The 16,358-nt window shown below is 39.2% G+C and overlaps 1 protein-coding gene across 5 annotated transcripts in view; it reads right to left on the bottom strand.

Moving 5' to 3' along the window:
* The window catches only part of SLC24A2 (solute carrier family 24 member 2), a 111,218-nt gene that overhangs the window by 14,621 nt on the left and 80,239 nt on the right, over nt 1-16,358 (bottom strand). For all 5 annotated transcript variants that reach the window (XM_055791188.1, XM_055791192.1, XM_055791191.1 and 2 more), the window contains 2 exons: nt 12,678-12,773; nt 10,893-10,981 (listed from right to left, as the gene is read on the bottom strand). In XM_055791188.1, coding sequence (XP_055647163.1) covers nt 10,893-10,981; nt 12,678-12,773 — 185 coding nt within the window. The remainder of the gene's footprint in view (nt 1-10,892; nt 10,982-12,677; nt 12,774-16,358) is intronic.

Genomic DNA, 16,358 nt, shown 5'->3' with positions numbered 1-16,358 from the left:
GTACCAGCCAGGGTGCTGCTGGCCGCCTTGGCCACCTGGGCACACTGCTGGCTCACGCTCAGCCGGCTGTGGACCAGCACCCCCAGGCCCTTTCCCACCAGGCCCTTTCCAGCCGCTCTGCCCCAGCCTGTAGCGTCGTGTGGGGCTGCTGTGACCCAAGGGCAGGACCCGGCACTGAGCCCTGTTGAACCTCACAGGAATGGCCTCGGCCCATCGCTCCAGCCTGCCCAGATCCCTCTGCACAGCCTGCCTGCCCTAAGGACAGCAACATTCCCCCCAGCCTGGTGTCACCTGCAAACTTACTGAGGGTGCACTCAGTCCCCTTGTCCAGACTGTTGATAAAGACATTAAACAGAACCGGCCCCAATACTAAGCCCTGAGGAACTCCACTTGTGACTGGCCACCAACAGCATTTAACTCCACTCACCACAACCCTTTCAGCCCAGCCATCCGGTCAGTTTTCCACTCGGTGAACAGCACAGCCATCCAAGCCATGAGAAGCCAGTTTCTCTATGACAATGTTGTGGGAAATGGTGTCAAAGACTTTACTGAAGTCTCGGCAGACCACGTCCACAGCCCTTCCCTCATCCACTAACCAGGTCATCTTGTCATAGAAGGAGAGCAGGTTAGTCAAGCAGGACCATGCTGACTCAGCCAGACCACCTGGCTGTCCTGTATGCGCCACGTGACAGCACTCAGGATGATCTGCTCCATAACCTTCCCCGGCACCAGTGCCAGGCTGACAGGCCTGTAGCTCCCCAGATCCTCCTTGCAGCCCGTCTTGTAGATGGGCATCAGACTGGCTAACCTCCAGTCAACTGGGACCTCCCCAGTTAGCCAGGACTGCTGATAAGTGATTGCAAGTGGCTTGGTGAACACTTCTGCCAGCTCCCTCAGTACCCTTGAGTGGATCCTTGTGTGTGTCTGAGTGGTGTAGCCTGCAGGTTGTTAACCGTTTCCCCTTGGATTATGGGGCTTCGTTCAGCTCCCCATCCCGGTCTTCCAGGTCAGGGGGCTGGGTAGCCTGAGAACAACGGGTCTTACTGAGACAAAGAAGGCATTAAGTACACCAAACTTTTTTCCTCATCCTTTATCATTATGTTTCCCCCCACATCCAATAAAGGATGGAGATTCTCCTTAGCCCTCTTTTTGTTGTAAATGTATTTATAGTAAGGGGTTTTTTTTGTCTTTTGCTGCGGTGGCCACATTAAGTTCTAGTTGGCTTTGGGCCTTCAATGTCCTCCCTGTACAACCTCACAACATCCTTGTAGCTTTCCTGACTTGCCTGCCCCTTCTTCCAATGTTCATAAATTAGTTTTTTCCTGAGTTCCAGCCAAAACTCTCTGTTCATTTAGATCTGTCTTCTTCCCTGCTGGCCCACCTTTTAGCACATGGGGACAGCCCACTCCTGCATCTTTAAGACTTCCTTCTTGAAGAATGTCCATCCATCCTGGACATCTTGGCTATTCAGGACTGTCTCCCAAGGGACTACATCAACCAGGCTCCTAAACAGGCCAAAGTTGGCCCTCCAGAAGTCTGAGGTAACAGTTCTGTTGACCCCCTCCTTACTTCTCCAAGAATCGAAAACTTACCATTTCATGATCTCTGTGCCCAAAATGGCCTCCAACCACCACGCCACCCACAACTCCTTCTCTGTTTGCAAACAACAGATCCAGCAGGGCACCTTGCCTAGCTGGCTCCCTCACCAGCTGCGTCAGGAACTCCAGGAACCTCCTAGACTGTTTCCTCTTTGCTACATTGTATTTCCAGCTGACATCTGGTAAATCAAAGTCCCCCATGAGCACTCAATTTAGTGATTGCGAGACTTGTCCTAGCTGCTTATGGAATATTTAATCTGTCCCTTCATCCTGGTTGGATTGTCAATAGCAGACTCCCATCATGGTACCTGCCTTCATGGCCTTCCCCCTGATCCTTACCCATAAACACTCGACCCTTTTATCATTTTTGTCAACCTCCAGACAGTTAAAACACTCCCTAACATATGGGGCTATCCACCACCTCTCCTTCCTTCTGAAGAGTTTGTAGACATGGATTGCAGCACTCCGGTTGTGTGAGTTGTCCCACCATATTTCTGATATTACAACTATATCATAATTTTCCAGCTGCCCATTGGCTTCCAGCTCCTCCTTTGGCTGCCCATGCTGTGTGCATTGGTGTAGATGAACTTCAGTTGGGCTGTTGATCCTGCCACCTTTTTTTGGGGGATGCCCTAATTCCTATGTGACTGTTCTCAGGTGCTTCTGTGGTTTCCAACACATCAACAACCCTTATGTCTTTGCTGCTGTTTGGATCTCCATCCCCTACATACAATGAGATGGCTAAGGTGCTGTGTGCATTAGCACAGGGACATTTCAAATGTGCTCTAGTGTACTCGGAGCATCATGGGGCACACTGTTCCTCAAACATGGGTGTGCCACCTTCAGGCTTCTCTCTAGCGAGCCTGGTTTTATCCCTTTCCCTCTTCAAAACTAGTTTAAAGCTCTTTCAATGAGCCCTGCTAACTTGCTGTGCAAAGATCCTCTTCCCTCTTTGAGACAGGTGTACCCCATCTCTCACCAGCAAGACTGCTGTTATGTAGATCAAACCCATGATCAATAAACCCCAAAGTCTGCCAGTGACACAGTCTCAGAGCTGGTTATTGATTTGCTGGGTCTTCCTGTTTCTTCCTTCGTCATTCGCTACAATTGGAAGGATAGAGGAGAACAATACTTGTGCTTCTAATCCCCTAACTAGTCATTAAAGGTTTAGACATAAGCTGCATTAGGTCTTCATATATAATAGTCATTAATGTGTTTCTATGAAACTCTCATTAGCTGTGATAATTATTTCTACTCTTTATTTATTGTATCCTTATTTTTCTTGCTTGTGTTTGGGACTGTCTTTTTTGTGACATATACATTTGCAGTGCTGAATATCATATGTATACTCATGCCTAGATGGGATGGATGTGGTACCCTAGTGCACATTAATCAATAATGATAACTGAATTAATTATCCAATAGGAAAATGCTCACTTTGCATATTCTACCAGGGTTAATGAGATACTTTTTTTTACACTACAAAAAATATAGTTATGATGCCCTATTTTCAAGCAATGAGATTAGAAGTATGGTTTTGCTCTGTGTTCTCTTTTACACATCTGTAACATTCTTTTCTTTTACACCACTCTATGTATACTCATAACCCTATTCTTTCCTATTTTTGCTACTTCAATTCTTCTATGTAACTCATTACAAATAATGAAAAAGGTACCAAATCTGTGGATGATTGATCTTTCACCAGTTCTTCATCCAAGAATGTCTATCTAATACTTGTCTGTAATTCCACAGAAGTCTCTTATTGGTTTGCTCTGGACTGGTCTGACAACTTTTCACAATTTCCCAAGAAAATTTTTGCAAGCAGAGGCAATGATGATATATATCATTATATAAACAATACAAACATATGGTGACACTTAATCAATAAGTATTTTGTTTATAAACAACAATTTATGGCAAACTCCATCTGCCAAAGTCACTGCTTCTAGCAAACATCAGAAAATCATTGTCTCCATGGATGCTTATGCTCACACTATCTTAGGAATAACAGTTGTTTTTCTGGCACAACATCAAACTGCATTTTTATACTTTTTTTCCTGACAGTAGAACAAAATGGAAAATAATTACAATGAACAAATTGAAACTTATCTAAAATACTGAATCTGTCACTATTTACCAACTAGTCTGTATTGTATAATAACTATAGCATATGAATTACAAATATTATACTCCGAGAGTTATTCTGTTAGCCCAACTAAGCTGAAAAGCTGAGCTATAAATTCTCATACTTGTACATCATGTGCATTTTGACTTGTGGTATCATTAATCAGTACAGAATTATCATTAGGACTCCACAAGAAAGGAAACTGCAGACAGGAGCTATTTGCAGTTCAACTTATGCTAAAGTATAGATATTGTACCACTTATAAAAAGGCAATTTCTTTCTTTGCCTGCTAGTGCTGCAAAAGTCTGCTGAGGTTTTTTTTTTTTTTCTTGGAAATGAAGAGCTCTGTACAACCCAACTTCTCAAAATAAGTGATTCAAGAAAAAAATATGGTGTCTTAAAATGTTACCTGTCTCAGAGGCAAGTACTGATTTTCAGAATTGAAACTGATTTTCTCCTTTAGAATAGCAAATCTCACATTAATTTATTTCACCAGAAAGGAAGAGGACAATGTCAGTTGGAGCCCTACTGTGAACTGCCTCATGTCTCTCCTTTCTGTTTCTTGTCTGTAACTTGAATCACTCATTTATGTTCTCCTACCTCTCATTTAGAAAAATAATATCTGAAAGAAGGTGAGATGCTAAGTCAGTACAGTAGTATGCAATTTCTATGGGGTAACTAAGACAGAAAACAACATCTTTCCTCATGAATTCTTGAGTAAAATTCAAGCAGGGAGTAAAATTAAATCCCTGCACTTTCAGAATACAGTCTGTATACATGGATGCTCTTCTCAGGGCAGCTAATTTGTATGAATCCTCTCTGCACTGTGAACTCACTGAGAAGAGCTACCTTTTCAGTGGAGCCTATGGGGAGAAGCAAGGCTCAGGTAGGTATTCACTCCAGACTGCTACTGCTGCTTGCATTCTCTTAGGCTCTTGCACAAATGAAAGCACTGCTCCTGGAGCTTACATGCAGTTTTTTATGTCCATGTTACTGTCAGCACACTTTGGGGAATCTGAACACAAATACTCAGAATGTAATAGTGAAAACTGCAGTCAGACCACCAGGAGAAGTAACAGCTACAGTGCGATGGAGATAGATCTGAAGAATAAGCCATTGTCTTCACACTGCTTTTCACTGTCCTAGTTTTCAAGTCAGTCAGACTGGTATACAGCAGACAAAAGTGTGGAATAGGCAACTGACTAGTCTTGGGAAAATAAAGATCAATCCCTTTTGATGGCACCGCAATTCCATCAAGTTACGAAGAGCTACACCAGCAAATAAGATGCAGGCATTTACTTCAGACTGAGTGTAGCAACTGAAAAAAAACGTTTGGGCTTTGGAGAATCTATTTTTAATGATCAATGAAACAAATACCAGAGATGCTGGAATATATCATGGCCTTACAACAAAGGCAGCTCTCATGTTCTCTACACTCTCTCTAGGACACAGAAATGTTTAATATAGCCCAGAATCATTGGCTGAGACAGAGAACACAATGAAATTCTTACTGAAATTCATATATGCTAATCTGATGTAAATGGAGTGTGTACTCCAGGGCAGCTGAGATCTGTACCTACGAGGGGCTCTGTCCTGAAACACAGCCCACCATGCTGAGCTCTTTGGTGGGGAGGGCAAAACATGCTTTATCACAGTGCTGCTCAGGCAGGCGGGCTAGGTCCAATGAAAACAATAGAGTATTTGCAGCATCTTCCTATGACATGCAAGTTGCCTTGTGTTTTCATGGAAAAGTTATCTCTGACATGGTTGGCATGTAAACATTTTCCAGTGGAGTTTCCATGGAAACAGGTAAAAGTGTGCGCATGTGTATGTGTGCGTGCGTGTATATGCGTGTGTGTGTGTGTGTGTGTGTGTAGGCGGGAGGAAAAGGTGTTATCTTCAGATTGGAAACTATTTTTAGGAAAGCCACAGGTTAAAACGACTACGACTGAACACACTTAATCAAATGCTTGTTAAGAAGGTGGGGGGGGGGAAGGGAGACAATTGGACTTCTCAGAAGGATCATGTCTCTGAAGGGCACCCTGTAAAACATTTAATGAGATAGTCAGTGTCCTTTTAGTCTTCTTTCATTTTCAGATACATGCTCAGTACCACTTTATGAAGCTTTATATAACAGTCTTCTCCTTTGTGGCAACCTGCTAAAGGTTGAGACAGAATGCTGTAAGCAGAGCAAAATCCCTGAGGAAGATGCAATATCCAGCAGGAGGGAAGGCAATTTCTGCCTGCAAATGAAGCAGGAACGTTGTACAGACCGTATGGTGGGAGGAGGTATTGTTCCCTGCTGTGCTGGTTAGGGGCTGGGAAGACCGCAGCCATCTGTCCTTCTCAGCTGAGGGTCCCTGTTTTATCAAAGTGTAGGACATCTGCTGCTGCTTACAGTGGCAGTGGGATTATGTGAGTCTTACTGTCTGGGACAAATAACTGGGTTGATGAGGACATTTTCTGGAAAGCCTTTTTGAATTTCAGCAGCATCAGGACATACTATCTTGTTGCTCAAGGGCTTGGGCTAGCAAAAGGACAGCAGAGTTCCCTCGAGGAGAGTGGACTGACAAGAATGGAGTTAAAGGCCTGTGAAAAAGGGAAAAACAAGACAAAGGAGTTTGGAAAAGACAAAGGAAGACAAAGGGGGGGGGGGGGGAGGGGGTGAGTGGGGGCTGTGGGGAAGGAAAGAAAAGTGAAATTCAGCCAGTTCATGAAACCTTGTGAAAGTTATTAACTGACAGTGTCTGTGACACTGTCTTGTGTAGTGTTTCAGCCCTGTGTAATTGAAAAAGGAACGGAGGAAAGAATAAGAGTCTGGAAAGCAAATAAAGATGACCAAAAAACCCCTAAAGAAACCAGAAGACGTATAAAGAAAACTAAAACACGGGCATTTGGAGTGTTATGCTTTCTTAAAAAGAACTTTAATTTACAAATATATGAAAATCAAAATACAACACAAAAGCCATCTTTTTCCCCTTTTCTTGCAGTCTTAGTCTGACGCCTGCCTTTCACAAGGGTCCTTTGCTCAACAGCATACTTTTAAAAGAACAGGGGTTTTATAAGTAAGATGGATTTATTTGCATATTCTCTTTGTTCTAGTGGAACATACAATTTTTAATGTACTTACTTTCAGACAATTTTAACTCCAGTACAGAACATCATATTACTGAAGTGCTTGCATCTAGGGATTTAGACCCAGACACCATTATCTGAACCAGTGAAAAGTAAGAAAAAACCGACAAATATGACTATGCTTGTTTTGCAAGAAGGAAAAGCATGAAGACCACAGTGGAACTTGGCAATGGAGAAGAAAGAATTAGAGCCTTATGCACATCTCCTGCATCCTCATTGCAAACACATTTTAGGAATACTTGATGATCTGCTATGTAATTACACCCATTTCTGAGCCCACAGTTTTCAGGACAACATTTGTTTCCCCAAAGGTGTATTTGAAGCTTGGTTCCTCAAGATGGACAGTGTCTCTAATTTTCTCAGTTCTAAATGATCATCATTGGGACATGGAGGCACTAAAGATAAGTTTTCTTAAAAGATTTTCTAAACAGCATTTATGGATCACAAAAACGTATCTCTGGACACAGACAAGTGGAAAATTGGAGAGAAGCAATTTTATACTCTATTTCCAAATTCTGACACTACAGCATTTCCTTTTGCATCAGAGTAAGGAAAAATCATCAAACATTCAAGCTTCCAGATTGAATTCTACCCAAGGAACAGAAGCAAATGATATCCTCAGTGTAAAATGGAGAATACTTGTTCACAAAAAGATCAAAATTCAAGAGTATTTGTAGGTCACGACTGAGCTGTAAAGGGTTTGTTCTTGTTGCTCAGCTTTAATGAGTTTTTGAAAGAGGAGAAACTGTTGATGAGGACTGGCTGCATACTATTCTGTGCCTTCAGTATTACTTCCCTGAACAGAGCTGCTTTTAGAACTGATACCGTTGTCTGTGAAGATACACTATTTTCTAAGGGTACGTAGCATCTGCATAAAGTTTGGAAGAGCTTGGGAGAACAATGACAGATTTCCCTTCCTCAGTTTCTAATCTTTGTCAAAGAAAAAGGTCATGTGAATGCATGTGTGACTTGTCACCCACACTTTATAAATCAGGAGTAATTCTATTAGTGTCAATATACAAAGCAGAAGGAAGCTGAATAGCCCAGTGTTAGTTTCAGAGTGATGCAACAGCTTGGAAGGGTGTATCAGGAAGCTGTGCACAAAAACCTAGGCAATACATTGAGGAAGGTTCCCTGTAGTACAGAGTAGGCACAGGACCTCATAGTGAAGTAGGGTCCCAAGTATCACAGAGACCTATTTATTTTTCATATGGATGAGTAGACTACTTTTATTACATCTTTTCAAAAATTCCAATATATACCTCTAAATTACAAAATAGGTTCCAGCATACCAATAACTGAAGGAGCCTGAGATAGCAGCAGATGTCAGGCTATCACTGGAAGAAGATAAAATTAGAAAGACCATTGGGGAGGATCCCAGCATGGGCAATCTCAAAATGTTATTAGGGGATTGCTATTTTTTATTGTGACAGCAGAAACCTGAAGTTCCTTCAGATTGATGGAAATAGTTCTGCAGAATCACTCCTCCACCAGTTACAAACCTCCCTGCTTGCTCTGTCTTGTCATTTGGATAAGGGTAAATAATGTATCCCACCTCTGGTACAGCACAATGGTTTTTCAGAGTGTGCTAATACTTGCTGAAATTAACATAGAAGTTCCACGCCCTCACTGAAAGTTTAAAATGTCTAAAGGGAGATGAGAGGAAGACATTGCTGAGTAATGTACTCTTGCAGTAATTTTCCCTTCTTACCCTGCAGTTGCTTGAAATTGAAACCATTGTCTTGAATGATGAGGCTGCTTGACCTTGTAGATTTGTGAACAAGTTCAGAAACTGCTTCATTACAATGCAAAATGATAGCATATGGACATTGCTGTGAGATGTGATTGCTTGAGATTGCTTTTCCTTCATTGTTTTCACTGAACATTCTCAGTGGAAAAAGTCTTACAATGCAGGAGCAGTTCCCCTCTTAAGCTACTGAACTCTAATGGAGTCTATTAGAGTTTTCATACATCCCATAGACTCATTTACATACATCTTAACAAGTTACACCAGGCTAAGTCATGCCTTAGTGACCTTTGAGAACAGAAGTCTAAAAGCCACTGTGCTTTGGATTTTGGTTGCTTTTCTGTTTTTAGGGTTTTTTTTTTAAGGTTAAAAAATAGTCTAAAGACATATTTTACTGCAGTGGTGAGATCGGACTCTCAGAACAGGATCCGAAAATTGATCTTTCCTTACCTTAAAATGTTAAGTGTTGAAGTGTGGTGCTGAGATTTTTTATTACATAAATTTTACTCATCTCCTTTATGTAAGAGTAATGCTTTGTTGGGCTGACAAGGATCTTTAAGTAGCATGTCAGTCTGAACAACTTAGATTAACAGAAAAGGTAATTTAATGTTCTACTATGCTCTCCTTTCCATGAGGACTCATTATCATTACTGGTCATTTAGGGTATCAAAACCCACCCGTCTCTTTAAGATCCTTCATTCTGATTCTCAATTTCTATTCCTAGAGACCAAAATTATCTTCTAACAGTGAAGAATTAAAGCTATCTGACAATATTTGGTGCACCAGCACACCAATTGGCCACAATCATCTTGTCATTTTTCCACCTTCATCTGTGTAAAGCAAACAGAATCTTTTCCCAAATACTCACCCTACTATACATCTCAGTGGTTTTTTTCAGTTTTACAGAAAAAATTTATAACCTCTCCCTGTTATAAGTATGTTTCAGTATAAATTATGCTCCTTGTGAGGGATTATTGTGTTTAGGAAGCAGCCAACAGACATAAACACACTCAATAACTTGCACACCACTTCTGTGGCTTGCAGAACCTTTCAAGGAAAGAATTTCACCTACTGTGATATTGCTCATGTCATGAAGAAGGCATGATGATCTCTGACTTGGACTAACAATTTTGTTAAATGATAAATAAGCAAAAGCAAATAAAATATCAAAACCTAAACCTGGGACAACTCAAACAAAACATGGCCATTGTCTTTTTCACATGCTTTTTCTGTATGTAAATGGAATGCAGCTCATCCCATTTTTAATGAAGGGAAGCTCATGTTATGGTATAGACCACTGCTCAGCCATCTTTTGCAGTACCTTTCTTGTCTCACTGTAGCCTAATGAGAAGACTAGTAAACTGCATAAACAAAGCCATCATAAAAGCTTCTGTGTCAAGGGTTATTTTTAAGAAGACTTTCTCTCTCCATGCAGGTTTTGCTGTTGCAGTCTAAACCAGCAGTGTCCAAGTTTAGCAAAATCTATTCACCAGCATTTTTCTACTTGTTTGCCTGCTTGGGATGCAGGTGGTAGTGATGAAATAAATTAAATATTAAAAGACAGTTAAAAAGGGCCTGGCAGGGCCAAAATTGGCAGTAAGCTATTCTTGAGAATTACAGCTTATTAAAAAAACCCAACAAACTAACTCAACTGTATAGCTATTTCAGTAGACATTGTGCAAGTTAAGTTACACAGTTACTTATTATCTACAAAAGGTGTATGTTAAAGTAAATACATTAAATACTTCTTTTTCAAATTTTAACCATATGCAATAAAAGTCATAGAAACACTAGTATACTACATCTCATTCAGCTTAATTTGTTATTTGTCTCAAGGTAATAGAAAGCAGGATGGAGAAAAAGTTTGCGCACTGCTCTTCTTTTATAAGTACTTTTTAATTATCCCATGAAGCAAAACATGACAGGTTACCCTCTTAAGAGAACAGCTTTTGTTCAGTGTGATGACAAGCAGACAAGCAATTTCCATTAGCTATATTTACGGCTGCGAACATCTTATCTGATTACACAAAAATACATTCCCTAAAAGAATACATTCCAGACTCCTACCTTACCTTACACTGAAGGGCAGAGAGGCACAAGGGAAGAGCTTTTATATAAGGCAAATCATACACTGGGTTCAGTTGTAAATGAAGACTAAATATATCATAGACAGTTCACATTAACAGTTTCTTGCTATTAAGATGTGTACTTCCAGTTAAATGCACAATCAAGCATCCAATATATTTACTAGCATTAAAAGAAAAAGAAGAATAAAAAATAAATTAACCTCTTCTTCAACGTTATGGGCGATTCCATTCTGTACCGGTCCTGAATCACTTGGTGGTGTTACTGCAACTTCCACTTTTGCACTTTTTTCTGTGGCATCATCCATAAACAAGAGTGAGAAAATAACAGAATAGAACATTAAGTAACAAATCTATTAGTGAAACTGCTGTTATATATTGAGTCTGAGAAAACCATCAAATACTGAAAGTGGATGAACATCTGCCTTTAAAACAGAGAGACAAAAATTCTGCCTTCTATTTGGCCAGTACACATTTTGAATAACATTCTTCTAAGTGGTGAGCTTGCATCTGAAGAAACTATTCTACTGGTGCTCATGACCTAGAAAAAATTACATTGTTTGCAGTATTCAGTGCTCTTTGTTTATGCTCAGCTCACTCAGCCTAACACTTCAGGTAAAAAATGACATACAGCATTGTCCTCAGACATTAAACATTGCAGTTTGTTGCATTTACAGGTGAGGGGATATATTCAACAAGATACAACTTTCATAACAGAGTAACCCCTGCAATTAGTAAAGTAACTTTCAAGCTGTAACCATGCTCTTTCTCATCCAAAAAAATGTGGGAAAAGAGTAGATGGGTGGTCTAATAAGATCCAATGATAGAGGATGATTTTTAAAACAGTATCCTGTAGTCCTTATGCTGAACTTTTACAGGAATTAAAAGGGATGAAACTGGGCCTTTGATTTCTGATGCCAAATTTACTCAAATTTATTCTTACTTTGACTACCTTGGAATTATCTAAACAGTAATTGCCACTTTAAGTATGTACTAGATAAAAATGTAAATGGCTAAACTTCCCTTGGACAATATAAAGTTAAGGGGAATAGTAACATGAAATGTCTAAGTCAAGTTCAACATGTCTTATGGTATGCTCTTGTGCACAGACGGAAATACAGCTGTCTAGTTACATTACCACTATCCTGAGATTCTTTTAAATTAAAAATCCGAGATCACAGCCACAGCAGAGGTGCCAGACTATCTGTAATTATTTCAGTGCCTGTGTGTTGTCTCTTAACCTTACAGCCAGCATTATGCTTTATTAACACTGTCCCATCCAACTGCTTGATTCTGGTAGCAAACAGAATCTAAACATAGCACAAGGTCAGAAAAAGTGTCAGATAATAAAATGATTCAGCTTTTATCAGCCACATTTGCATTTGGTTTTCTAATGCACAGAACATGCCAAGGTAAAGTAGAGAAAACAGGACATTGTACAGATTTTATTTTAGTATAGGAACTTTTGAACTGAAACACAAATTCTTACCCTTAATGGAAAAGAATAGTAAGCTAATTTTGCACAATTAGCACAGATGGGCCTACATGACTCCCAGTGAGTAGCAGATAGACAAATCAAATTTTATATATGACAGTTGTTTCTCTTGGTGACAAGGGTGTTTCCACATAAAAGACACATTGTCCTACAGCAGCTCAATAAATTCATTTAATTTCCACATATAAACTGTGAGTAAATTCTGTCTTTCTATTTCTGGCATTTCAACACATACAAAAAATCAGCATCACTTTTTTTCTTTTCAACCCTGCTGGGAGGCTTTCTAGATGCCTTAACTGACTTTCTGCTTGCACTTAACTCCTGTCCTGTCTGTAAGTTTCATACTTTTTTGTATAGGGAGCAAAAATATTTTTACTGAGATAGCAGTAAAATTAAGTAGAAGGAGAAATTAATCTCTAAGCATTTTCAAGCAAAATTAAACAGCTAAAAAGACCCTCAGGAACAGGTGATAAATCTGTGCTGCTGCACTCACCATGATTAGCAGCTCCATTCTGCCTTTCACTGTCTTCCACCTGGCACTTCTTTTTGGCAATCTTATGCAGAATTGAGGCCCTTTCCTTGAACTTTCCTAAAAGAAAGCATTTTCATTATTAAAATGCAGACATTTTGAGACACAAAGTGTATTTGCCATAGCTTAGGCTCCATGAATCACTGCCGATAATCCATTTCCATCCATCCTCAAACAGCAAACATGTTAATAAACGCTACCTGACATTCTCATACACACTTTTTATTTTTTAGTGGAAACAAAAATGTAATTTTTCTATTCTGAGAGCTTAGCAACAAATTGAACAAGAAACTGAAAACAAAAGCTATTATTTTTCTTCAGAAGCAGTCAGTAAAGTTCCACCTATAAGAGCGCTAGTGTAAGATTTCAGCCTAAAGAGAAGATGAACACATAAATAAAGCTATTATAAATAAACACAGTTTCAGATCTCAATTAGTAGTACAGTAAAACAGAATTTCAGATGAATCCATTTATTGAATCATGGTGACTGTGGTCACCTTTGTCACTTTGCACTCAGCTATGTGCCTGTGACTTCTGCAGATACTTCAGAAGGGGAAGAAGAAATGTCCTGAATACACAGTTCTTGTATCAGCTTCTCAAAGGTAAATTTTTTCTCGTGCCCTGTGTTTTTTGCTTCCCATGATGTCAACCATGCAGTTCATTATCTAGATGTCTCCAGGGCAACTCATCCTGTCTTAAGAGAGGTCCCAGGTCCTGTCACTCTTTATTGACCACTAAGTCCAAATGACACTTTCAAACTAGGTAATGTCAAAGATGGCAAATATTAAGTCAAATTCATTTAGTCCTTTCCCTACATTGGTTGATCTTTCTGTGTAAGGACTCTTTGGACAGCTCATGTCATGTAGAAAGATGACATATCTGCCTTTCTTTATTGTTATCTGCATTGTTATTGCTCTTTAGGTTTTCTTAAATCTTTTTAAAAATTATAACTGGTGGCTATAGCACAGTACACTTCTAATTAAGAACACTTTTACTATACAGGGCCCATAATTGTTTCAATACTTCATCTCCAGTTAAAAAAAAACAAAAAACAACAACAACAAAAACAAACATTGAAAACTTGTTGGTGTCCCTGTAGCAAAAACAGCGCAGGCTTTAAGACTAAAAGATATATCAATGGAATCACACAGTTGATTAACAGTGGAAAGTAAGAATGAGATGTCATGAATGAACTCAGTTGGATACAGTCACCGTTTCTAAGCTAAAATAAAAGACACATAAGAATAAATCATCAGTCAATAAAGAAATCCTCTCTTCCCTTCTCACAAATGGAAGATTCAAACCCCTGTACCAACACTTTTATATGTGAAGAAGCATATGCACAGTCCACAGGGAGTACCAGCTATCATTTGCTGGGAAGAGGAATTTGTCAACAGCAAATCATATGGAAAGTAATAAAAATATCACAAAGATTTAATAAACTGTACTGACCTTTCAGCAATCCCTATCTTTTCACAAACACATTATGCTCCAAAAAAATAATTAGCCATTCACAATGGCAAAGATTATCTTTTTTGGTACATGGCACCTAGAATAAGATTGCCTGCAGAAGAGTATCTAAGCCTAGAAAACAGTCATAAATAGCGAGCCATCTCATTATTTCAATGCACAGGGTCAGTGGCAGAGGTTTTAGTTAGATGGGGAAGAAGAAACAGATTTAAAGAAAAAGAAAAGCGAGAGAGAAAGGGAATTGCTTGGGATATCAGATTAGAGAAAGAAAAAACAAAGTAAAAAATGCAAAACATATTTCTAAATATTTTAAGCTGAAAGACTGAGTCAAGTCTGTTCCTAACTTTTGAAACACTAGAGGCATTTAAAAAGTGCTCATCCAGAAGCATGGCTAGATACAAAAAGATGCCTGCATAATTTTCATACAACAGGTACGTCAGTTTGCTAAGGGATCGCTTTAGGTTTCAGACTCCAACTCATGCTTCACGTTTCAGAATTTGGTTTGTGATATCCCAAATACTCGATCGCACTTTTTGCAAGTGATGCATATGATGTAACTGAGACATTTTCTGAGAATTATCTGTGGAACCATCCATGTCTTCACCTACTCCAGGATGGTGCAGGACTTTTTAATTTAAGGTTCCATTTTAAAAGTTTAATTGAAGTCATACAGAATTCTATAACAGTATTTTGTTTAAGACTGTTTTACATTGTTCAGGTTTCTTTTAATAGAGAAACTTGTGCCATTACTGAACTGAAAAGCCATGAGATTCACACTGCTTTAGATTAGCTTAACTGAGGTTATCTTAATTTTTTTTTTTACATTTCCAAAAGCCTCCTGCCATCTTTAGAAGGGGCTTTACGTTGACTTTTAACATTGTAACTTACATTACTTCATTCAGGAGACTGCTTCAGAGTTATGAGTCACTATCATGGAAATTAACCTCAACATTTAAAACAGAAACTGTATTTTGTTTTCTTTTTATTTCTCAGTACATGCACGGTTCAGTTTACATTGTTTTACATCATTACTTTCCAGTTGGTTACACTCAGTTACAACTGGTGTGAGTAAACTACGAAAAGACATTAATACCAATTATCAAATGCATGAAACTGAGGAAAGCAGTAGTACTAGTCTGCCTGAAGGCAGTGAGATGTAAAAAGGCAGCAGAACCTCCCTCCCCTTCCCTGAGATTTTCCTCCTCCAAACCAAACCAAAACTTGTTCCATGAAGGGGAAGCACAGAGCCACCAGGAAAAAGGATCAGCTCAGGATATTCCTGTCATCCAAATATACAGAAAGCCCAGAGTTTTCATCTTAGGCACAGATGTCCTCTCATGCTTTTTTTTCTCACCTTTAGGCGGCGTTACTAAAATAATTCATAGGAATTTTATGATGCTGATCTTATTTCTAGGAGAAGGTAGGAGCTTATGTTTCCTCTTTTAACAGTTCTATGTACTATGGATTTGACTACCTAAGAGTAATTTTCATGCCATCTGGTACCAACAGAGTTTAGGTGAATGAAAATGCTTGATTTCAAGGACCCAAAATAGGATAGTTTGTTTTAGAAAATTCTTAATTAATCTAGATTCACTGAAATCAGGCAGATTTTGCAGCTCATTTTAGTTTACAAAGGATGGGATACAGGAACAGGAGATCAAGACCAGGTGATTAGCAAAGAAGGTAGTTTGAAACTTATTTGATTTTATTTGGATATATGCAAACAAATTGGTATTGTATAACACAGATATGCCTTGATCTAACTCCATGAGTTAAAGACTTCAGCTGGCATCAGTTGGCAGAGATTATCCTGATCAAGGATATATTAAAAAAACAGTCCTTAAACTAAATCTAAACTGCAGAGTACAGATCCCCTGGGTCAGAAAAGCCTTTGATTTGATAGGAATAGAGTTTATCTTCAGGAATTCGCTCATTTAAAAAAATTCAAGACTCCGCCGTTTGTCTAGTTTTCAGTCTGTGATAAATGCAAACTACTACATCTATACAGCTACAGCCAAGCTTTCAAGAAGATACCAAATCTGTGACTGCTGAGCAGTCTGAACTATGCCTACCAGTCCTGCTCGTGGCCATTTGTGGAAGTCAGCTAGTGGGTCACAACTAAACAATTCCAGTAATCCACTTCACGTACTTTCTCCTTTAACTTTAAATTCCCAC

The sequence above is a fragment of the Falco peregrinus genome, chromosome Z, assembly GCF_023634155.1.
Source record: "Falco peregrinus isolate bFalPer1 chromosome Z, bFalPer1.pri, whole genome shotgun sequence".
Lineage (NCBI taxonomy): Eukaryota > Metazoa > Chordata > Aves > Falconiformes > Falconidae > Falco > Falco peregrinus.
Note: the sequence above shows the minus strand (reverse complement) of the source record. Positions and strands in the feature narration are given on the sequence as shown.